The sequence below is a fragment of the Musca autumnalis genome, unplaced genomic scaffold, assembly GCF_047663935.1.
Source record: "Musca autumnalis isolate F117 unplaced genomic scaffold, ASM4766393v1 scaffold_5, whole genome shotgun sequence".
Classification (NCBI taxonomy): Eukaryota; Metazoa; Arthropoda; class Insecta; order Diptera; family Muscidae; genus Musca; species Musca autumnalis.
Genome location: NW_027412088.1, coordinates 169,353,194 through 169,378,851, shown reverse-complemented (window position 1 = coordinate 169,378,851; position 25,658 = coordinate 169,353,194). Strand labels below are relative to the sequence as shown.

General features: G+C 36.6%; 1 protein-coding gene across 22 annotated transcripts in view; it reads left to right on the top strand.

Annotated features, from left to right (window-relative positions):
- Window positions 1–2,899: 2,899 nt before the first annotated feature.
- Window positions 2,900–25,658, top strand: part of stmA (Protein EFR3 homolog stmA) — a 75,263-nt gene continuing 52,504 nt past the window's right edge. The window contains exons 1-3 of one of the 22 annotated variants that reach the window (XM_073991970.1): window positions 2,900–3,219; window positions 3,396–3,726; window positions 4,745–4,920. In XM_073991970.1, the coding sequence (XP_073848071.1) occupies window positions 4,836–4,920 (85 nt within the window). In that variant the 5' untranslated portion in view covers window positions 2,900–3,219; window positions 3,396–3,726; window positions 4,745–4,835. Of the gene's footprint in view, window positions 3,747–4,578; window positions 4,921–22,875; window positions 23,061–25,658 lie in introns of those variants that run through there. The other 21 variants (XM_073991968.1, XM_073991952.1, XM_073991955.1 and 18 more) reach the window with 21 other exon arrangements.

Genomic DNA, 25,658 nt, shown 5'->3' with positions numbered 1-25,658 from the left:
TCTCTTTTTCCTGCAGAAAAGACGTTTCTCTTCTCTCCTTTTCTCCCGATATCTCTCTCGTGCGCGACGCGTTGCTACTGATTGTAAAGTAGCTCTATATGCCGCATTTTTCTTTTCGGTAGCAGCACGACACTCCTGGTCATACCATGAATTCCTTTGTGGAGGTCTCTGGTATCCAAGTATGGATTTTGCGGCTGTTTGCATGGAGTGGGCAATATTTTCCCATTGTGTTGTTATGTTATCGGGACAAGGAGTGTTCGCATTAAGCAATTGGGCTAATTGAGTGGAATATGCTGTGGCTATCTGTTGTGTTTGCAGCCTATCGATGTCCAACTTCCGCGTTGTGTCTGTTCGTGCTTTATTTGCAACGTTTAGACGGGTACGTACCTTTGCTGCAACAAGGCAGTGGTCCGAATCAATGTTTGCGCCTCGGAACGATCGTACATCCAACACGCTGGATGAATGTCTTCCATCTATCACAACATGATCAATTTGTTTACTTGTTCTTTGATCTGGAGACAGCCAGGTGCCCTTATGAATATCGAGATGATTAAATCTGGTACTGCTAACTACCATGTTTTTTGCAGCTGCAAAGTCTATCAGCCTCATACCATTGCCAGATGTTTCACTGTGGAGACTGAATTTCCCGACTGTTGGGCCAAAAATATTCTCCTTTCCAATTTTGGCATTAAAATCGCCTAGTATAATTTTAATGTCATGGGCAGGGCAACGGCCATATGTTTCTTCTAAGCGCTCTTAAAATATATCTTTGGTCTGGTCGTCCTTTTCTTCAGTGGGAGCATGAGCGCAAATAAAGCTGATGTTGAACAATTTAGATTTTATTCGAATTGCAGCAAGTCTTTCATTCACTGGGGTGAAGCTGGATACCAGATGTTTTAGTCTCCGACTAACTACAAATCCGCAACCAAACTTATGCTTTACGTCATGGCAACTATAATACAGTGCGTCACCTTTAGGTGTTGTTGTGACGCCTTTCCCAATCCATCATATTTCAGTATTGTCGGCCTTGTATGTTCAAGTAAATCTGCTAATGCGAAGACTGCACCTTCTCTATAAAGAGTGTGAACATTCCAGGTGCAGACTCGCAGATCATGGTCCTTAAAACGTTTGCGGGGTTCGTGAACTTTAGAGGGGTTTGTTTTTCTTTTCTTTCGTGTTTTCACAGTAGTATGTTTTTTCTAGAGGAGGGTTGCTAACCCGACGCCCAAACCCAAGTTTTTAACGTTCTTATGGGTGAACGCGTGCCACCGTGGTGCAATGGTATGCACGCCCGCCTTGCACGCAGGAGGTCGGGGGTTCGATTCCCCGGCCAAGCAACATCAAACATTTTTCAACGGTGGCAAAATACCCCTCAGTAATGTTGGCGACATGTTCTGAGTATTTCAGCCTTGAAAAACTTCTCCACAAGTGCTGTCTTAAGACACGCCGTTCGGACACGGCGATAAACAGTAGGTCCAAAATCATTGAGCTAAATATGAATCGGGGTGCACTCATTGATATGAGAGAAGTCTCCCTTGTCCCGTATGGGATGTTGTGGAATAATGTTTCTTGTTTATGGGTGAACGCGCGGCACATGTCAGCCACTGCCTTTGACGGGCGTTAAAGGCAGTTGCCCAGGTGACACCAAGGGGAGGTCAGTGTCCACTTGAGATGAAAGAGGGACCAAGATAAATCCTGGGTTTTGCCATGTTAAAACCGGTCAGGACCGTTCCTTGGTATCTTCCATCCCCTACGTCACCCGCTGTCTTACTATTGATCTAAATTATTTTTGCTCTGATCACTCTTGAGTAGCTGACATACCAACGCCAATAATTTTTACAAAGTGGTTACTAAAATTCCACTCATCAGATACCAGATTCCCCTTTGCAGAGGCTTGTCTTCAGGTTGTCTATAAAGACTCACCTCAGCCCTTCCTATAAAATCTCCCTTTAGCTCGTCTATAAAGACTCCCTTCGGCTCTTCTATAAAGACCTTCTTAAGCTGTCCATTTCGAAACCACTTTTCTCCGAGATACGTATTTTATAACAGTTTCAATTGGGTTTTTTATTTGTTACTTTTATGTTTGGAATGCCAAAATTAAAATGCCTATTCCAATTCTGCAACTTAATGAGCTAAAGGTGCAATTTGTTGTTAAATAAGTTAATTACTAATTTCCTCATTGCTTCCAAACAATTGGCATATGCATGACTGAAGATTTAAACTAAACATATACATTTTTTTAATTTTATAGATGTGAATATTTTTAATTCCCAAAGATATTCATGTGACAACTACAACGGCTATTTCAAAAGAATTTGACACCTAATACCGTTCTTTTTTTTCCCACAAAAACCTGAAATACAAATTAGAAACTTATTTAATTATTTTAAGCCAAAATGTTTCCGAAAATTCACACATTTCTGCTAGTTTAGCAATTATGTGGATTCTCTTCTGCTCAAAGAATATTTTGCCGCCATTGTTCATACATACTTACATACATCTGTACATATGGATCTATTTCTTAACTTAAAATGAATTTGATTTTTTAAAAAAAAATGTTAAAAATTCTGTTTTTTATTTTATCAATTTATACACATACATAAGTGGGGTAAACAACAATTTTACAGATTTTTTTCAATTTTCTGGAATTATGGAATATATTTTTGTTGTATTTAATTTTGTTTATTAAGGATATGAAATATATGTACATATGTACTTGTAATGATTGGCTTTATGAATGGTTTTTATTTTTATGAATGAAACTAAGAAAAGCTCTTAAGGTAAACAATCTACAACGTGACTAAATTGAGATAAAAGCTTCCACAGAACAAAAACCCACAAAGCTTTCGAAAGGTACAACAAGAGAATAAAAAGCTTTTGAAACCTTAAAAAATTACCCAGTAGAGGAAAAACCTCACGAGCTTTTGGCAAAATAGAATTTTCACTTAGAGCAATCAGTTGTTTTGTAGATAATGTTAGGATAAAAATTGTTAAATAGAATATAAAATTAAATAGAAAAAAGTTAATAAAGAAAATAAAAATTTCTTCAACAAAATATACAAATTTCTATTCAAAAAAAAGTGTTGTTGCTATTAAAGAAAACATGGGGAAATTAGTGATGTATGCCCTGTGGCTGTTTGCATACAAAAATTGAAAAAGTTCCAAGGTTTTTTCATAGAGGAAAACAACAAAAAAGGAGGAAGAAAAAATGTTATGGAAGTAATTTTTTATATAAAATAAAAAATAATAATTATGAAATATTCAAGTGTTATTATATAAATTCCAACAAGAAGTAATTGAAAAAAATTTAGCAAAACAAATTTTGTTAATTGTTGTTATTAAGTGTTAATGCTGTTTTTTTTTTTTCTTCTTGTGAAATGTGGTCTTACCAAAAGTTATACCAAAAAAAGTCTACCCCCAACTTATATCTTCTAAGTCAATAAAAAAAGAAATGTTACCGTTAATTATGCCAATTGTGACAGTTCAACTAGATTCTCCACTTATACATACAAGGCCAAAGACATTAGCAGCAGACTCAGTGTCATCATCATCAGCAGCAGCATTGTCTTTGCTATCATCGAAGTCCCCCAATACCATCGACAACAACATCCTCTCAAAAGAACAAATTCAACAAGGCGTGGGAGTTTTGCTGCCAACACTTCTTAACAATTCATTGTGGTTTGGAAGATTCTAAAGTCAGCAACTTGAAATCTTTTCGACTTCGTGGCAATATTCTTAAAACTAAAGTGAGCAATAAAAAACATGAACTAAACCCTACCATAAATAGAACAAAGCTTTTTTATTGTTATAAAAGAGCAAAACAACACAAACAACAATAAACACCAAGTCAGTCATCTTTAACAGCCAACAAATAAATGAAAATATATTTCGCAAAAATCAGCAAAATTATATTTGCTCAAAACTCTGGCAAAAAAAACCAAAAATAATTTCCTATTCCCTTGGGAAATCCTTCAACGAGAGTCACCATCAAAACAACCCCCTTTTAAATAAAGAAATGCTGTGTCAATAAAGCTCTTTTAAGATAAATGCCCTAAACAAAACCTTGTTAGACAGAACAGCTGATTTCAGCGACTTTTCCCTTTGACAAAACAAAACAAACACTCATTTGCCTCCCAAAATCCATACTTTCTCTCTCTCATTAAACATTTCTTTGTGACACTCGCATAATAACTAACCTACCAAAACACCCCACTTTTTTCTCTAAATATAAACAAAAATAAAACCACCGTTACCTCGTCGTCTTTATTTCCTCTAATATGTAAACAACAAACATACATACTTTCACACAAACTGCATGGCATGTGTGTTTTATAGGTTAGCGGTTAGCTACCTCCCCATCAACATCATTGTCGTCCGCAGTCGTTTAAACGGTTCAAGGTCAAACGACCAACAGCTCTTTGCACTTTTTAAGCTCTTGCGAGAGTACATACTTACCTCACACTCACCCAACATAAACAAAACTAAAGTAAAAGTGGCGGGCTCCCCCCCATGTAAACACACAACACACACAAACATACGCAGCATGTAAACAAAATGAAAAACTAACCTAAACAACAGTGCATGCATTATCAAGAAGCCACAGAGAAAAAGAGAAAGGCAGAAACTTACTCACAGTTGCATATAATTTTGGAAAATAACATAAAAAATCATAAAGGAAACGGAAATATATGAAGAAATTTGTTGTAAATTTGTATTTGTTGTTGTTATTCTACGTTACTTGAAGGTGACAAATTATAAAACTAATTTATTGCAAACATCAAGAAATTGATTAAACTACAACCACCACCTGTTAGAAGGCAACACACACATCAAACATGGCTCTCTTCACATGCTGTTTTGAACCTGTGGAATTTCCGGAATTCCTGGATACATTTGTGCAGAAATGTACAGATCCTTCATGTAAGTACTAACAAAATGAAATAAAATACAAAAAATCTGTCATATTCATCATTGAAAATTTTTAGAAATAGTGGAGACCTCCAATGAACTTCTTCGTACACATTGAAAACCTCTGAAAGGTTTTGAAGACCTCTAAGACCCTTGAAGGGTATTCTAAATATAGAAGACCATTAAATAGTCTTCTATGTAAAGACGACCTCTGAAGGATATTATATTTATCGAAAACATTTGAAGGGTATTTTATACATAGAAGATCTTTAAAGGGCCTTCTGCAGTTACAAGACCTCTGCAAAATATTCTGCCTATAGAATATCTATTTAGTTTCTTCTATGTATAAAACACTTCTGTAAGGACTTCTGCACATAGAAGACCTGTGAAGAACTGCAGAATTTTATACTTATAGAAGACCTCTGAAGGGTCTTCCATGTGTAAAAAAACTATGAAGACCTTTGAAGGTTCTTCTATGTATAGACTACCTCTATAAAGTCTTCTGTCTATAGAAGACCTCTGAAAGGTCTTTTGTCCATAGAAGACCTTTGAAAGATCTTCTTTGTATAGGAAATCTCCGAAAAGTCTTCTATGTATAGAAAATCTCTGAAGGCCTTTCTTTTTCTATAGAATACCTCTGGATCTTGTACTTTAAGAACACCTCTGAAGAGTCTTCTACATTTAGAAGACATCTGATTTGACTTCTCAGTATAAAATAAACTCGTCGTGTCTTCTATGTATAGAAGAACCCTAAAGAGTCCTCTAAGCATAGAAAACATTTGTAGAATCTTCTACAGTTAAAAGATTTCTGAAGGGTCTGGAAGTTTTATGTGTAGAAGACCGCTGAAATTTCTTTCGTATAGACAGGCCTCTAAAAGAACTTCGGTCTATAAATTACCTCTGACTGGCCTAAAAAAAACCCTCTGAAAAGACTTCTGTGTACAGAAGTCCTCTGAAAAGTCTTCAGACGATAGAAGACCTCTGAAAGGTCTTCCGTGTACAGAAAACCCCTGAAATATATTCTATTACAGAAGACTTCTGAAAGGTCTTCTATGTCTAGAAAACCACCAAAGGGTCTTCTGTCTGCTGAAGACCTCTAAAGGTCTTCTGTCTGTAGAAAACTTCTGAAAAGTCTTCTGTCTATAGGAGACCTCTGAAAGGTCTTCTGTCCATAGAAGATTTCTGAGAGGTCTTCTGTCTATAGAAGATCTCTGTACTGTCTTCTATCTATAGAAGTCAATCCAAAGGTCTTCTGTCTATAGAAGATCTATTGAAGGTTTTCAATGAAGACCTAAAGGGTCTTCTGTCCCCCATCTCCCCATAATTGTCTTCATTAGCAGACCACCCGATCTCATTACCTCTGAACGCCGCACATTCGTCAATCATAAGAAAGCTGATTGGCTGGGTTTCAGAGAGTTCACCAATCACCGCTTCAGAGAACTGCCCAATCCCTCTGATGTTCGGGTAACGGAAAGGACGTTCCGAGACATCATCCCTGTGCAGCCGCTCGCCATATCCCTGCTGGTCGAATACCCGAAGTAAGACCAAACTTCCCAGCAGAGGCGACTGGATTAGCAAATGAGCGTGATGAGCTTCGTCGAACCAACCCCAATGACCCCAGAGTCAGGGAGCTGACACTGGAAGTTAACAGGCTGGTCGGCGAGCATAAGCGGAACAAGCGGTTAAATCATCTGAAGAGTTGCAACATTGGAGCCGGTATAGGTGAATTGTGGGAAACGGTTAAGTCACTCTCGAACCCTGGAAGAAGGGAAGATAGGACCTCAGTCACGTTTGGCGACGTTACGTTAACTGACCCGAAGAGGTGCGCAAGTTATTTCAATCAACAGTTTGTCGAGCACCCCGCGAGTGACAGGGCGAAGAGAAGAGCATTACGTCGCATCAGATCTCTTCCTGCCGAGGAGGAACCATCACAGTTTACAATGGATGATGTTGCCAATGGCATCAGGAACGCTAAATCATCCAAAGCGTTGGGCCCTGATGGAATCTCCATGGTAATGTTGAAGCAGCTGGATGAGCCGGGAGTGGAGTATCTCACTAAAGTTCTCAACTTGTCGCTATCCACCCTCATTGTTCCCGAAGTCTGGAAAATGGGCAGGGTGGTCCCACTACGGAAGCCCGGCAAGGATGCCAGCAAAAGTGAATCGTACAGGCCGATTTCACTTTTGTCGCCCGTAGTAAAGACCCTTGAGGCCTTAGTCCTTCCCAGTGTCAGAAATAGCTATCAAGTTGCCGATCATCAGCATGGATTCTGTAAGCAGCACAGCACGACAACTGCTCTGCACGCCATTACCACATATATTTGTCAAGGACTGAACCAGAGACCGCCGTGCGATAGAACAGTGATGGTGGCGCTTGACTTATCAAATCCCTTTGATACAGTCAGGCACTCCATGCTGTTTGAGGACATTGAGCAGACAAGCTTGAAAAGTTGGATAGTCAATTATATGTGTGGACGCCAGTCCTACGTGGAATTCAGGAACAAGAAGTCCAAATCCCGTAGAGTGAAACAGGGAGTTCCCTAAGGTGGGGTGATATCTCCGGAACTGTTTAACCTCTACCTCTCCTGTATTCCGCCCCCTCCAGACGGCATCGAGATCGTAACGTATGCGGATGATTGCACGATCCTGACGTCGGGTACCTATCCTGATGACATCTGTGAGAGACTGAACAACTATTTAACCGATCTTACCACCTTTTTCCATTTAAGGAATATGCAGATTTCCGCCACAAAATCAACAGCCACTCTGTTCACCACATGGACAGCGCAGTTTGGACGAGAATTGAATGTTGTGGTCGACGGTAGCAGAATTCCGACCACAAACTGCCCCAAAATGTTAGGGGTCACATTCGACACTACTTTCACGTCGTGCGCGCACACCACAGCTATCTGCGACAAACTGAAAAGTAGGAACAAGGTCCTCAAGTCCCTAGCCGGCAGCACTTGGGGTGCAGATAAAGAAACCTTGTTGACCACATATAACGCGATAGGTCGGTCTGTGGTAAGCTATGCGGCGCCAGTCTGGTCCCCGAGATTATGTGATACGAATTGGAAAAAATTCAAACTTGCCAAAATGCCGCCCTGAGAACAGCAACAGGGTGCCTCCTCAAATCTTCAGTGGACCATCTACATGAAGAGGCAAAGATTCTTCCAGTAAAGCAACACAATGAGATGCTTTCGTTGCAGTACCTGCATGGATGTTACCGTGTGAGCCATCCCAATCACCATCTTGTGGGTAGGCCCGGCACAGGAAGGATATCCATGCTCTAGAGGGAGAGGTCCAACGATACAGGAGAGAACCCCTAGATCAACAAGCGTATCAAGCAGGTTTAAATAGTATTCACACGGATGCAGTTGCCAAGGCCTTAAGCAATTATAGTGTGAATAAAGTCCTCGAAATACATCCCCCATCTATTGCAGCTGAGGAGCTTCTGCTGCCACGACAAACTAGAGTAGTTTTGGCTCAACTACGCTCGGGATATTGCAGTCGCCTAAATTCTTATTGGGCGGAAATCGACCGCGCCGTGCAAGACATCTGCCCAGTATGTGGCATGGGCCCGCACGACACAAAACACTTTTTCAACTGCCCAGCCAAACCTACTCATCTAACTCCAGTGGATCTGTGGTTACATCCCATCGAAGCAGCCACTTTCCTGGAACTGGAGATAGACCCAGAGCCAGATTGAACAGAAGAACGAACATACAAATATAATAACAAACACTGTTACAACAACAACAACAGAAGAAAAAGTCCTCATATTTACAGAAGACCTCTATAGGATCTTCTGTCCTTTGAAGGCCTTGAAACCTGACTTCTGTTTTTAGAAGACCTCTGAAAAGTCTTATGCCTATAACAGACCTCTGATAGTATTCTGTCTATAGAAGAACCCCGTAAGGTCTTCTGTGTATAAAAAAAACCTCTACTATAGAACAACTCGGAAAAGTCTAAAATGACTACTGTATATAGAAAACCTCTGAAAGGTCTCCCGTCTATAGAAGATATCTAAGAGGTCTTGTTTCTATAGAATACCTCTGAAAAATATTCTGTGTTTAGAAGACCTTTCAGAGATTTTCTATAGGCAGAAGTCCTCTGAGAGGTTTTCTATAGGCAGAAGAACTTTAATAGCCCGTTTCCACGGTACGTCGTTCGTTCTCTATTCGTCGTTCGACCCTCAAGTACGAATAAATTACTTGATTCCCCATACAAAATTCTGAGAACGAACGAAGATTTTTCTATGTTGTTCAAGTAGAAATACTCTCCGAACAACGATAAAATATGTCCCATCCCTAACAAATGAGAGAATTTATCGAAAATAATAATTATGACATGTCTAAATTCAAAATTGAAAAATTTGTTGAAAACACAAAAACTTTTAGAACAAAGAAAAAATATGAATGAAAATTAATGAACTAAACATTTTATATAGATGCAGAAGGAAGATGGTTGTGTTTCTGTTGTAGTAAATACTTGAAGTCAAATGTACTTTGTATAATTGCCAATTGTACACTGTTTGTAACTATTAATACTTTTATAGAACATAGTTGGCTTAGATTTATAACTATCAAATATGAATATTGTATACACATTTTTTCTTTAGTCTTTCAATAAATATTCAATACATCAGGTTATAGGCCCAGAGAGCGCATTAGAAAAAATAAGAAGATAAAAAAAATGTCTTATTCTGGTATTCCACAAATTGAAAGATTGAAGGGCCGAGAAAATTGGGAGCAATGGAAGTTTGCTGTGAAGGCATATCTGGAAATGGAAGGGTTATGGAATTCTGTAGAAGGAAAGGAAACAGATGCCTCAAAGAACGTAAATGCCCGTTCCAAGCTAATTTTGTTGGTGGATCCCATAATTTTTGTTCACATTCAAAAGGCTACGAACGCAAAAGAAATTTGGAATAATTTGACAAAAGCTTTTGAAGATTCTGGACTTACAAGAAGAGTAAGTTTGTTGAGGACACTTATTACCACGAAGATGGAGGATTGTGTTTCAATGGAAGAATTTGTGAACATTATAATGTCGACTGCAGGAAAGCTGAGTAGTACCGGAATGAATGTTTCTGATGAATGGATTGGAACATTGATGTTGGCTGGACTTCCTGAATATTATCAACCTATGATAATGGGTATTGAGAGTTCGGGTGTACAAATTTCTGGTGACTATGTAAAGACAAAACTTTTACAAGATGTGCAGTCTAGCAGTTCAAAAGTAGCAGCTCTAGTCGGAAAGTCAAATAATAAGAAGAACCAAATTAAGAAGACCTACAAGAAAGTACAATGTTATGTATGCCGTGAGTATGGTCACATCAAGAAGAATTGCCCTAATTCAAACAAAGATTGTGAATCAAGAAAAACATTGACAGCGTTTACTGCAAGAAATTCTACAGACGAATGGTATTTTGATTCAGGAGCAACATCCCATATGTGTAACAACAATATGTTGTTTAAAGATCTAAAAAAGCGTCCCCAATTTGAGATTATAACTGCCAATAATTCAACAATGAAAGGAAACGAAGTCGGTAATGTCAACCTGGAAGTTTCAATAAATGGGAAGAATGACAAGATCGTTTTAAGTGAAGTTTTGTATCTTCCTGACACGCATACTAACCTCATATCAATCTCTAGTGTGGTGAAACATGGACACAAGGTTATTTTTGACGAAAACGGATGCCAAGTTATAAATAATCGAAAGGAAGTCATTGCTACAGGTTCTTTGAATGATGGTATGTTCAAATTAAATAAATCTACAATGAAAAGTTATGTTGTACAGAATTTCGATTGTGACATATGGCACTTACGTTTTGGTCACCCTTGTCTGGAGAAATTAAGAAAGGTTAAGGATATTGTTCATGGAATTTCAGGAATCAATAAGAAAGATAGTGATTGTTCAGTTTGTCTAAAGGGTAGAATTTCACGTCTTCCATTCAAAGAAATTGGTCATAGAGCAGAAGGTGTATTACAAATAATTCATTCGGATCTATGTGGACCGATGGAAGAGAGCTCATTTGGTGGTGCAGTTTATTTGTTGATTTTCGTCGATGACTACAGCAGAAAAGTTTTTGGATACTTTTTAAAATCAAAGGATCAAGTTTACGGAATATTTGAAGAGTTTAAACGAATGGTGGAGAATCAGACAGGACGCAAGATAAAGATTCTTCGTACTGATAATGGGACCGAATTTTGCAATGGAAAAATGAAGAAAATTCTAGATTCTAGTGGTATTATTCATCAGACGTCAGCTCCTTACACGCCGCAGCAGAACGGCCTAGCCGAAAGGATGAACAGAACGCTAATTGAAAAGGCAAGATGTTTGATTATCCAAGCTGGTTTAAATAAAAAATATTGGGCAGAAGCGGTGAATACAGCAATATGCTTGATTAACCGGTTGCCATGTAAAGGTCTTGCAGATGTGAACAAGACTCCAGAAGAGGCATGGTCAGGACGAAAGCCGACGGTTAAGCATTTAAAAGTTTTCGGATGTATGGCTGTTGTGCATATTCCTAAAGAAAAGAGGAGAAAACTTGATGCAAAGGGGAGAGAAATGGTATTTGTGGGTTATTGCGATAACTCCAAAGCTTACAGGTTTATGGATCCAAATACTAAAAACATAACGGTTAGTAGGAACGCTATATTTCAAGAAAGGAAATTTTTGGAAACAAATGAATGTTCTAGCGGAAATATATTTCTCATTCCTTTTGCAACAAGTCCTAATCAATCAAGTAATGCTGAATCGGATCAGGACACAGAAGAATTTTTTACTGATGAAGAGGTGCTAATAAACAGTTCGTCAGATGAGACTACAAATCAAGTAGCTGCAGTTGAAAATAATCGCATCATACCCGAGATCGAGGAAACAAATCCTGCAGTAAGAAAATCAAATCGAGTTCGAAGTATACCAAAACGCTATGCTTGTACGAGTGAAGAACTAAATGTTCGTGAACCAACTACAGTGGAGGAAGCTTTGTCTGGACCTCAAGCTGAATTATGGCGAAAAGCCATGGAAGAAGAATTGGCATCATTGCTGGAAAATGAAACATGGTCGGTATGTGATTTACCAAAGGATAGAAAGGCAATTTCATGTAAGTGGTGCTTTAAGATCAAAAGAAATTCGGAAGGTTTGATTGAGAAGTTCAAAGCTCGTTTAGTGGCAAGGGGATTCTCGCAAACAAAGGGGATCGATTATGAAGAAACTTTCGCTCCTGTTGTTAGATATTCGTCAATTAGAATGTTACTAGCAATAGCTGTAAAATATGACTTAGATATTGATCAGATGGATGTTGTAACAGCGTTTTTACAGAGCGAACTATATGAAGACATCTATATGGATATTCCAAAAGGAATAAACTACGACAAAGGCAAAGTATGCAAACTCAAGAAATCACTATATGGTCTGAAGCAAGCAAGTCGATGCTGGAATCAAAAGTTTGATAATGTTTTGAAATCGTTTGGGCTAAAGCAATCAAAAACTGATCCATGTATATATTATTATGTAGAAGGGGAAATAAGGATATACATATCGATATATGTGGATGACATTTTAATATTCGCCAACAATGCCGAGATGAAACACAATATTAAACAGTTTTTAATGTCACATTTTAAAATGAAGGACTTGGGACCTGCATGTTATATTCTTGGTATGAAGATTTCTCGCGATAGAGAAAATGGTAAATTATGGCTTGATCAAAAACTTTACCTAGAGGATGTACTTGCAAGATTTAATATGAGTGATTGCAAAGGAGTGTGTTCTCCAATGGACCACAATCAAAGATTTTCCAAAGAGCAATGCCCTAAGACAGAAAACGAAATAATGGAAATGAAAGCAGTACCTTATCAAGAAGCAGTAGGAAGTCTGTTATTTGCTGCACAATTGACGCGGCCAGATATTGCACATGCAGTGGGGGTTTTATCTAAGTACAATCAAAACCCCGGCAAGCCACACTGGTCTGCAGTGAAACGATTGTTAAGGTATATAAAACAAACAATTGATTTCAAACTGGAATATACTGCAGATGATAAAGGAAAAATCGTTGGTTTTGCTGACGCTGACTGGGCAAATGATATTGACTTTAGAAGATCAACTACAGGATATGTATTTTTGTTTCAAGGATCAGCCATATCTTGGAATTCCAAAAGGCAACAAACGGTGGCACTATCGACGACAGAGGCGGAATATATGGCAATGTCCTCAGCATGTCAAGAGCTTATTTGGTTGAAGTCGTTGTATTTGGAAGTTAGCGGATGTCAAGATGAATCTTGGATTATATATTCTGACAACAAAAGTTCATTAAATCTTGCACATAACAACATGTATCACGCACGGTCGAAGCACATCGATATTCGACATCATTTTGTTCGAGATATGATTCAAAGGAAATCAATAACGATCCAGTATATTTCAACAGAAAACATGGTGGCGGACATCTTTACAAAAGCCTTACCCAAACAAAAGATGCAAGGATTATGTCAAAGTCTGGGTTTAAATAACTTCAAGTCTAGTGGGGGTGTTGTAGTAAATACTTGAAGTCAAATGTACTTTGTATAATTGCCAATTGTACACTGTTTGTAACTATTAATACTTTTATAGAACATAGTTGGCTTAGATTTATAACTATCAAATATGAATATTGTATACACATTTTTTCTTTAGTCTTTCAATAAATATTCAATACATCAGTTTCCTTCTTAATTCCACACAAATTTCTTGTCCATTAGTTCAAAATAGCGTAAAAAATCAGAAACAAAAAGGAAACAAATAACTGAAAGTCTGTATACACAAACATTGTTTTGACATGTCTCTCTCTCTCTTTAATTATGAAAATAGAAAAATATATTGAAAATACAAAATTATTCAGAATTTATGAAAAAAATTAATGAAATGTGTGTAGATAAATATAAAAGATAGTTCGAATCAAGGCATATTTATAGAAGGTAGAAGTGACAATCAGCTGTATTCTTATTTTTTTTTTGTAAATTTAGTTTTCAAAATGTAATAGGGTCTACTCAAAAAATTTGAAACATCGAAGTAAAATACTGTTTCTCTTCCTAAACGTGTAATAAAAATTTCCTACGACAGTTCTGAATGCTTTATATTTACATTGTGATTCAAATTTGTTCTATTTTGGAGGATTTTCAAAATGTATTTATGTTTTTCCTGAGAAAATTTTTGGAACGACCCTATTATTCAATATTTTCTTTGACAATTAATTTTCAATAACAACAATGTTGTTTTTGTAAATATGTTAGTTGTTGTAATTCATGCACATACCTTCTATAAATTTACCTTGGTTCCAATTTACATTAGGCGAGTTTACTTGCGGCAATTGTCAGTTTGTAGGTGAGAGAGGGTGCTGAGAGGCAAAGGGTTACCATATGCCTCACCTCTCTCTCCTACAAAATGACAATTGCCGCAAGTAAACTCGCTCAATGTAAATTGGGACATACATTTGAAGGAAAGTCTACTGTTTTTTTTTCCTATTCATTTAATGTATATTTTATGTGTTTTCGGTTCAAATTTTCGTGAAAACAAGGAAACAAATATGAAGGAAATTTTGTTTATGTTTCTGTTAATTACGAATGGTGTCGTGGAAACGGATTAATTCGTGTACGTCGTTCGACAGGCGAACAACTTAATTGAAACGCTCGTGTGAACATGACATAAGAGAAGAGATCTTCATACATTAAAGGAAGAGGTCTTCTATAAACTTTCAGAGGTCTTTTATAAGCAGAAAATCTTTCAGAGGAATTCTATAGAGACGTCTGAAAGATCTTCTATCTATAGACTATATTAGACCTCTGAGAGTTCTTGTGTCTATAGAAAGGTCTTCCGTCTATAAAAGACCTCTGCAAGGTCTTCTTTGTTTAGAAAAGCTCTGAAAGGTCTTCTGTCTATAGAAGAGGTCTATAGAAGACCTCTAACAGGTATTGTGTCTACTGAAGGCCTCGGCAAATGTTCTGTGTTTAGAAAAGCTCTAAAGGATCTTTTGAAAGGTCTTCTATATATAATAGTCCTCTGAGAGGTTTTGTGTCTATAGAAAGGACATCTGTCTATAAAAGACCTCTGCAAGGTGTTCTGTGTTTAGAAAAGCTCTGAAAGGTCTTCTGAATATGGAAGACCTCGGAAAGGTCTTCTGTCTATAGAAATCCTATGAAAGGTGTTCTGTCTATAGAAGATATCTCTCTATAGGGGACTTCTGAAAGGTCTTCCGTCTTTGAAAGACCTCTGAAAGTCTTCTGTCTATAGACGACTTCTGAAAAATTTTCTATAGAGACCTCTAGAAGGATTCCTGTCTATAGGAAACCTCTGAAAAGTCCTCTGTCTATAGAAGATATCTGAAAATTCTTCTGTCTATAGAAGACCTCTGTTCTTTTGTCTATAGAAGACCTCTAGAAGATCTTCTTCTTATAGAAAGGTTTTCTGTCTACAGAAGACCCCTGAATGATTGTCTACCTATAGAAAACCTATCGAGCACCTATGAGAGGTCTTCTGTCTATAGAATACATCTGCAAGGTCTTCTCTCTATAACAGACCTCTGAATGATCCTCTACCTATGAAAGCGCTGAAAGGTCTTTGTGTTTACAAGACCTTCGAAGGGTCTTCTGTCTATAGAAGGGTCCTCTATGTATAGAAGACCTTCGAAGGGTCCTTTATATATAAAAGACCTTTGAAAAGTCGTCGATCTACAGAAGACCTCTGAAAGGTCTATAGAAATCTTCAGGAAAGTCTTCTGTCAATAGAAGATCTTTAAAAGGGATTCTCTCTCTCTCTCTAGAAGATCTCAGAAAAATCTTCTGTCACCTCTTCTATGTCCTCTGTCTATATGTATAGAAAACGTCTAAACTGTCTTCTATCTATAAAAAACCTCGGAAGTGTCTTCTATATTTAGAAGACTTCGGAACGACCTTCTTTGATAGATCTTCTCTGGAGTTTCTTTCTTTATGACTGAAGTGAGATAAAAGAATTTGTCATCATCAGCGGAAAAACTTACCCGAGTTTTTTTTTTTTTTTTTTGCTTCTGACTACATATTTACACCCTCAGCCTTTAGATTAACGAGGGTAGTTGCTTAGGTTAGGTTAGGCTTTAGGATGCGTAGCTGTGATGGCAGCCACTCCACTCGGAGACCTTGGGGTCCATTGTGATCATCCTGAATGTTGGAACGTATTATAGATGTGGTTATGATATGAAGGAGATGTACATGTGTGATGATAGTTAGATGTTATTTTTCGATGTAACTGTAAGAGTAGAAAGAGGTTGTAGGTGAGACTGTAGATGTGGTAGTTTTATAGATATAGATGTAGTGAAGATGGGTTGTAGTTGTGAAGATTGTGATTAGTTGTAGCTGGGATGTGGTTGACGATGCTACTGTGTAGAGGTGGTGCTTGTCATGTTCTCAGCACGTTGGAGCCATTTCAGGTCTTTTGCCATGTGAACGAAGGTAGATACACTTTGCTACGATCAAAAATGTGTCTTTTCGAAATAATGGTTTTAGACCCCATGGACGTTTAGACGAAATTCGTTTCAGACAATTTGAAGTCAAATTAGCCCTATCCGTCCGTTTGTCTGGATTAACTGATTTGGTCCGAACTATGCACCACGCAAAATATTTTTCGCTAAAATCTTGGGCACGATAACTTTCGAAATCAGTAACCGATTGGGTCCAAACTTTGCACATCGTAATATTTCTTCCAAAACATAGATTAGTTTCAAATATGGACTGTATTAGTCCATTTCTTTGGGACCTCCCACACAAATTGTCAAAATGTTTCATTAAAGTGCAGTTTAAGGACATGCCTTGGACCATTTTGTTATTTTTGGCAGCAGATTCTCCTTGCGGCCCTTATTACGAGCGTACAATTTTTTGGGGTCAAGTTCATACGTCCTGAGATAATGACTTAAAAACTCCAAAAACCCCGCCTGCATCAACTAAAACGACTATGGGCTCGATTACTTATAAGTTGAGTATACGATTTACCCGAGACTTTGCACATTGTGAAATTTTATCCAAACGTACATCACGTTCCCAGAATGTCCATACCGGACAACATCTTCGGTTAACGACACTTACATTTTCATACACTCGGATTGTGTGGAAATGTTAGTATGACTAAGCATTATGTTTTTTATACCCTCCACCATAGTATGGAGGGTATATTAAGTTTGTTTTTTCTGTTTGTAAAGGTAAGGTCACATTAGGCAAATATTTGCTCCAGCGACCGGCATTGTGCGCTTACTGAGATTAAGTGAGTGTTAATAATACATTGAATTTATGTTATGGGTACTTTACACGATATGTATTTTACATATGGCTTGTCACTTTTTATATACAAAATGTATACGCAAAGTGACAACCCATATGTAAAATACATATCGTGTAAAGTACCCATTACTTGCTCTCAGTAAGTGCACACTGCCGGTGGCTGAAGCAAATATTTGCCTAATGTAACTCGACCTTAACACATCGAACAAATCATTTGCTACCATATAAAGTTTATATATTCTTGATCAGTATAAAATTCTAAGACGATCTAGCCATGTCCGTCTGTCCGTTTGTTGTAATCACTCTAGCATTCGCAATAATTGAGCTAGAGCCCTATATATTTGCACCCGAGTGTTTTTTTTCCATAGGCAGGTCAAGTTCGAGGAAAACTACCTGTAGTTTCACCAAAAACCGTCAACATACATATTGACCAATCTACTTGTAATTTCACGCTTGGGGTTCCCAGTGGTCACAAAACATCTCCACCAAAAACCGTCAACATAGGTCCATGTTTTGGTGTAGCCCCCATATAACCTCCCGATTTTCGGTATTTTAAGGATTTTGGCTACAATTTTTAACCGAACTACATGTAATTTTTATGTGGAGGGTACAAAAAGTTTTTCCGATAACATAAAGAAAGAAATGTTATCGTAGTAAAAAATAGTAGCTTCTTGCAGATTCTGGAACTGACCAATAATTTTCACATAAAAAGTTAAGACAAAAAACTCCTCCTTGAAATTTAATAATCACATTTAACTTTATGTTAACCCGCAACGCTTTAAATCTGTAATAATAGGAGTATGGGTTTTGTTCCAATGCTTTAATTGTATTCTCCATACAATTTCGGCGATCTTAAGGAGTTACCCCTATCACTTTCAAAAAAATCTGAAAAAATGTTAACCGAATACACCTATCTTGATATATTTTGGCGATCTTATTAAATACATAAAAATTTTGTTTTAAGAGAGACAGATGTTTATTTATTATTATTATTTTTTTTTTTTTGGTCTGCAAAACTAGAGATAACCCCTAAATACAAAGGCAGTTTCCTTGCAATTTTTTATTTTCTTTTTAAATATTTTACTTCAGAAATCGCCAACTCACTCACCTTATTTTGCTTTACATATTCGATCCATTTCTACACAATACATGTCCTTATTTTTGCTGAGAATTGCACATTAAAGTTTTCTTTCGGCTATTAAAGGAAGATTTTAGGTTTTTTGTTGATCCAAGTACAACAAATTTCTATTTATATTTCATTTCTTAAAATTTGGAATGGAAATATTTTTTAATTACTTTTTTCTTTTTTTTCGAAAGCTCAAATTTCAAACTTAACAGCCATCTACTTTTCAACTTGGCAGCACTTTGTCACAGCTGACAGACGGTTTTGTTAAAATTATCGATAACTATTATTTGACTTGTTGTATATGGTGATACTTTAAAAGAGACGGGTAGTGGTTGATTTAGAAAATGAAAACTGTTCCAGAACAGCAAGAATCAACTAAATTTTACTTTTTTCCGATAAAATAAAGGGAATAATCATGGTATAAGTAAAGAAGTATGGGCCAAATACATACGGTCCGTTGTGCGACGCGTTGCGAGTTGAAAACAACAACCACATGAAAAATGTGTAAGTGATGCCAAGTTTGTTCTTGAAGTTTCCATGTGGTTGTTGTAACGCAACGCGCCGTATGTGCCGGGGCCAATAGGTTTAAATGAAAACAATCTAAAGAGCCCTGCTTTTTCCTGAATTCCTAAAACGTCAAAATTACTAAAGACAAAAGCAACAAGTGAGTGTGTTTATAATACCTTTTTTGAGCATTTTATAAAAAACGCTAATATTTAATGAAGTGTCAAGGTTTCCCCACATAATCGAATTGTGGATATTATGAAATGATTGTTTCAGGAACACTCAAATGAAAAAAATTAAATTGACAGAAAGCTTTAGCTAACCTTTGTCCCAATTTACATTAGGCGAGTTTACTTGCGGCAATTGTCAGTTTGTAGGTGAGAGAGGGTGCTGAGAGGCAAAGGGTTACCATATGCCTCACCTCTCTCTCCTACAAAATGACAATTGCCGCAAGTAAACTCGCCCAATGTAAATTGGGAGTTTCTAATTAAACCATGGGAATAATGGTATCATAGTAAAAAATAGTAGGTCTGTGTTTAGACACACAAATTTCTCGGGAAAGTAAATTGAGTTGTTTGGGAGAGAGCGGAGAGGAAAGAGCTCCTCAATACTCTTTCCTACCCTTTATTGCCTAATAACTGAATTTACTTTTCCGAGAAATTTGTTTGTCTAAACACGGACTAGCTTCTTGCAGGTTCTGGAACAGAGCATTAATAAAAATTCACACCATATCATTTGGACAGGCATTTACATTTTGGAGATCGCATTAATTCACTTACCCAGCAAAAAAGTTTGGAAGTAGTGCAATGCAGAGTTATGATTACAATACATCTTTCGATGCAGTCCACACGGAGTAATGAAAATGCACTGTGCTCGATACATTTTGGAAGCACTCGCTTAAAGATCCCTAGCCAAGCAAGCCGATTTTTTGATCCCTACTGTCGCAGTCTTTTTTCTGAACACAAGAAAGAGTCTTAAAATTCTAAGAATTTGTTTTATAAAATATAAAGAAATACAAACTAAAGTTATAAACATTGCTGTAATTTACTAGACGCAAATTATTGCTCTGTTCCAGAACCTGCAAGAAGCTACTATTTTTTACTACGATAACATTTTTTTCTTTATGTTATCGGAAAAATAGTAAAAATTAGTAGATTCTTGCAGTTCTGGAACAGACCATATTTTTGAAGTGGAGTTGGAGTTTTTTGGATATCTGAACTGAAATAGGAGGAAAAATGAAAAACCATTTGGATGATGAAGCAATATCAATTTCGATGTCATAAAAAGCAGAGTAGAGGAAGTAAACTTAGTTACGATCAAATTTAATGGAGAGTTTTTATAATTTGTGTTAATGTAATAAACATGGTTTAATAAGAAAGGTTAGCTAAAGCTTTCTGTGAATTTAAATTTTTTCTTTCGACCGTTCCTAAAACTTCAAAACAAAATACACAATCTGGGTATGTGTGTGTGCTGTTTGAAAAATATGCCAAACAATTTTAAAAACAATCGAATTCAATGGTTTTTAAAATTGTGTTTAGAACATTTTTATGGAAGAAATTCGTTAGCTTTGCATTGAAACACACATTTTATAATATCCACAACTCGATTATGTAGAGAAACCTTGACATTTCATTCATTTTTCACGTTTTTTATAAAATGCTCAAAAATGGTATTGTAAACAAACCCACTTGTTGCTTTTGTGTTTACTAATATTGACGTTTTAGGAATTAAGGAAAAACAAGGGTTCTATAGATTGTTTTCATTTAAATCTACCTCTTTACTTATACCATGGTAATAAAGTTAATATTCTTGTTTTACACGAATAAGCAATGTATTTTATTAACTTTTGGGATATTTGCAATGGCTTGCATTTTATAACATCTTTAGACTGAATTTAAATTCATTCCAAAACACTACATCAAAGGCTGTGATTTGGATCGAAAATGGAGTGCATCCTAGTTGTGTGCCGTGGAAGCAAAATGGAGTGCATCCTAGCTGCGCGCTCTCTTGTAAAATTCATAGGTGAATTCATAGGAAAAGATGCACTCCAGCGGCAATTGTTCTAGTGATTTAACTGCATCCGCGGATGCAAACTTTTTGCTGGGTTATTTCTAAAATAAATTATAAACTCATGGCTTTTAATGCTTTTATAAGTAAAAAACCGATATAAAGTCGATAATGTTCCCCAATGTATTAAATATCGGATGTTTTCATATCAGTAGTGGAATTCTGTAATATATTTTTTGAGTTACCGACAAATGTCGGTAAAATTAAAATGCTTATAATTTCGGTAATTAACGAAGATTCTCGGTAAGTTAACAACCAAAATAAAGCTGTTGCTAAATCCTACCGATAGCATCAGTGCTGTCAATTTTTATTGCTACTTTTCATTCGTTTTAATGTTACCGATTTTTGTCGGTAACTCAAAAAATGAGTTACAGAATTCCACTACAGATTAGCTTCCTCTGAATGTGGAGTACATTTACAAACCTTTAAGCGCCGGACTTGTTCGATGAAAAATCATTTTATTGAACAAAACATCAAGCTTTTAGAAATAAATTTTGTCGTTTTTAATAATTTTATTTTTGTATGACCGTGTTGTTGGTTAATTTTACATTTATTTTGTATTTTTTACTGGGCTATGTCGGTCAAGTGCTGTATGAATTAAATAAAACTAATTTATTTCATATTTTGCTCAACGTTTCGTTGGCTTTATTCCAACATCATCAGGAGCTTTTTATTTGAAAATCTTAAGAACAATAAACAATTTCCAATTAGAATTTTTCATTTGAATATCGTATATGTATATCACTGTACTGTATTTATCAAACTATTGCAACAGATTATTGGTATTTCGTATTGTCTTTATCTTCTTTGGTGTTCATGGATTTTTGCATTCTCTCTTGGATTCGTAAACTCTCAGACTCAAAATCTACATGTTTCTTCACAATAATTTAGAATATGACATAAAGGCGAGAACCCAATGGATTTTTGTTGCTCATTTTTTCCGCCTCGCTTCAAAGCGCAAAAGTGAAATTGTAATAAAATTGTCAATAGGGCGGACCACAACGAAGCGAGGCTTCAGGCCACTAAGTTGAAAATTGTTGAACTTTTGAATTCTTCGCCTGGCTTCATTTTTTGACATTTCGTTTCGACATTCAATTTGATATAAACACGTGTTCAATCTGCAAAATAGATGGTCTGTTCCCGAACTGCAAGAATCTACTATTTTTTACTATTTTCTCCGATAACATAAAGGGAAAAATGTTGTCGTAGTAAAAAATAGTAGCTTCTTGCAGGTTCTGGAACAGAGCAAGAATTTGGCTGTAATTTTTATTTTCGGTACTAATTATTTACGAACAATTCATATTAAAAAATTGAATTTTATTTGATATATTGAAATAATTACGTTTATAGGGCCCATGAACTTTACGCTTCGATGTGTGATACCAAGAAATAAGCGGCCTGCTGAAGAAAAAAGCTAAGCAGGAAATTAAGCTAAGAGCTGACTGTGTTCTCACCTTAACTGCGCGACTCCTTTTATGCTGGTAAGGCCTGGGTACATAAGCAGCCTCTCCTGCTTAAATCCACTGAATTTGCTAAACCAATGCTTGGTTTACATTTACGAAGTCCACTCGATTTCAAATGTAAATTCCATTGCTTAAACGTCAAATAAAATCCAATGGATTTAAGATGAGATTTCGTTTGATGTTTAATCAATGGAATTGATAGTTGAAATCGAGTGGATTTCGTAATTGTAAACCTACCTCAAGCATAGTCTAAACGGGGTATTAAGTTCAAGTTAAATTGCGGGCCTGTTCCAGAACTGCAAAACTCTTCTAAGTTTTACTCTTTTTTCCGATAACATAAAGGAACAATTGTTATCGTAGTAAAAGTTAGTAGCTTCTTGTGGGTTCTGGAACAGAGCATACTTTTCAGTTGTTTTTCTCATTTTTCGAGCCAACTGCCATTGATATTATGCGCACGTCATACTTTAAGCATCTACACCACTTTTCCGATAGCAAACTTATCAAATCCATCGCTCAAATTCGATAACATCCCACATAGTTATCGATTTGTTGACATCACTATTGTTTGTGTCGATGTGTTGTGATTAATTTTTTATTCGAGTTTTGCAAATAAAATTATTAAAAATTCTGTGGAAATAACAACAACTACAACGAAACTCCAAAATTACTTCATACACCAATTAGGTCCAAAGTTTATCCAAAATGTCAGGTGAGATTCGTGGCCCAAAGAAATTGGAAAAAAGTAACAAAATATGAAAAAGTGTGTCATAAAACTCTTAAAAATTGTTGGAAGAAAAACGATGAAAAAAATTGATTTACTGAAGTTGATTTGTGTGTGGCTGATTGACTTGATTTGACTCTGGTTGTTATGGAAAATGTGTGATGAGGTGGGATTGGCGGCGAGCGACCCACCTACCGATACTCTTTTTAAAATAGTTTGTAGTCATGTAAACGCTAGTAGGGAAATTGTTTTTACCAAAAGTAAAATCTCTAAAAAGATAAGATTGCTTTTAGCCATGCTTTTGCTTTATGGCCAAAAGCAAGCAAAGACATACGAATGTGGTGTTGTTGGTTTCTTTCATAGAGATAGGCCGCGTATGTTGTTTATTTATGTCCTCAAATTATTCATTTTCTTAATAAAATCTTGCGTTTGTTGGACTTTTTTTGTGGTGGGCGGTGGTGGGAAGTACATCAATTAATCAATGTTTTATTTTTGTTTATTGATATAAAACCAAGGACATCACCGACGTGACCCTGAACGATTTGTTTCTTCAAATACGAACGAAATGTTCTGATTAGTAAAAGACAAGTTAATCAATCAATTGTAAAATTGACTAAAATTCTTTAGACTTATGTGTAATATAATCGTCTATGCGGTTTTGTTGTCTTTATTCTTTGTTAAGGGATTTTGGGTGGGTTGGGTGGTGAGAAAACATATGTTGTTGTTTATTATTAGGTCAATGACTTTTGACTTAAAAAGGGAGGTTGTATATCTTTGCCATTGCAATACATATTTTCCCATATTGTTGTTGCTATAGCATCCCACCCCTATTTGAAACAAACTACAAGTTACTTTTGTAACGACCCTTTGGTTGTGAATGGTTAGGTTGTGATTCTGACTTTTATATTCGGATCTTATCCATGACAATGTTGTAAAAAGTATTATATCGTTTTTTTATACTTGTTAACTTTTAGTGGAGAGAAGTCTCCCTTGTCCCGTATAGGATGTTTGTGGAACTATTAATTAACTTTTAGTGGCATTCATTCAAAGCATTACAGAATGTCGATGTTGTAAATGCCCTAGTAAATTAAACGACAATTCTTCAACACAACGTTACTCGTTCTGGGCATCTCTTGGTCTGCTCTGATAACACAGATTTGAAATGCAACTATTTTTCTGCCAACTGGTTTAGGCATTTGGTGTTGTTTATTTGTAGGGTATTATCAGTTTTATCACATGTCTGTGTGGCGTTTAAACAAATCCAACAGAAACGTATCCAATGTCATTTGTTATCAAAGAAAATATTTTTTCAAGGGCTTTTGAGATTCTGTTTATGTTTCTAGATGAAGAGAACAATCATCGTGCAGTATATTTGAGCGAAGATCATTTTTATACTCTCAGCCTTTAGGATAAAGAGGGTATTTACACTTTGATACGACCAAAAATGTGCCTCGTCGAAAAAATGGTTTTAGACCCCAAGTATGTTTGTACGATATCCGTTTCAGACAATTTTGAGTCGATCTAGCAATGTCCGTCCGTCTGTCTGTCTGTCTGTCTGGCTGGTGCGCACGATAACTCTCGAACAGATCAATCGATTCGGTTCAAATTTTGGGTATCGAAATATTTTTTCCAGATTTGATTTAAGTTCGAAGATGGGCCATATCGGTCCACTCCTTCAGGTACCTTCCCCACAAAAGTTCAAAAATTGTAGCAAAACTTGTGCGCACGATAACTCTCGAAGGGAGTAACGGAATTGAACCAAACTTTGCATATGGTAATACTACCTCTAGGCATACATCAGGTTCGAATATGGATTATATCGGTCCACTCCTTCAGATACCTCCCACACAAAATTTGAAATAAGTGCAGTTTAGTAACACCTCACGAATCGTTATGAAATTTTTTGTAGCATGATGTTCGTGCGGCCCCCGTTACGTCATTGTAATTTTTTTCGAGGGCAAGTCCATAGTTCCCGAGATAATCGCGCATAACCTCAAAAAAACGCTGCTCTATGTCGCGAGTTCAAATAAACGGTGGCCAAATATAAAAGGCGTTGGCGTTGGCAGATGAATTTTGGTATAAATACTTATAGTTCACTGACAATGTCGAGAGCAACAAATTGGGAAGGTCGGTCCACGTTTTGGGATAGTCCCCATGCAACGGTACTTCTTAATGTTTGGGTATTTTGAATATTTTAGCTAAACTTATCAACCAAATTAGTTGAATTTTGAGATGCGGGGTTTTCACTTTACAAAAAACTTTTCATAAAAATTATGGACATAGGTCCACGTTTTGATATAGACCCAATATAACGGTACCTCCCGATTTTCTGAATTTTGAAGATTTTACATATGTTTCACGCCCAAATTCGCAGACATTTTTCATTGAGGGTTCCCAATGGACCAAAAAACGTTTCTGATAAAAATTATGTACATACATAGGTCCACGTTTCGATGTAGCTCCAATAGAACGGTATAGCCCGATTTTCGGTATTTTCAAGGTTTTAGCCACATTAAACAATTTTTGCGAAATATTTTTACAGAGAATTGTTGGTATTCGTCACGTTTTGATATAACCCCCGTGGAA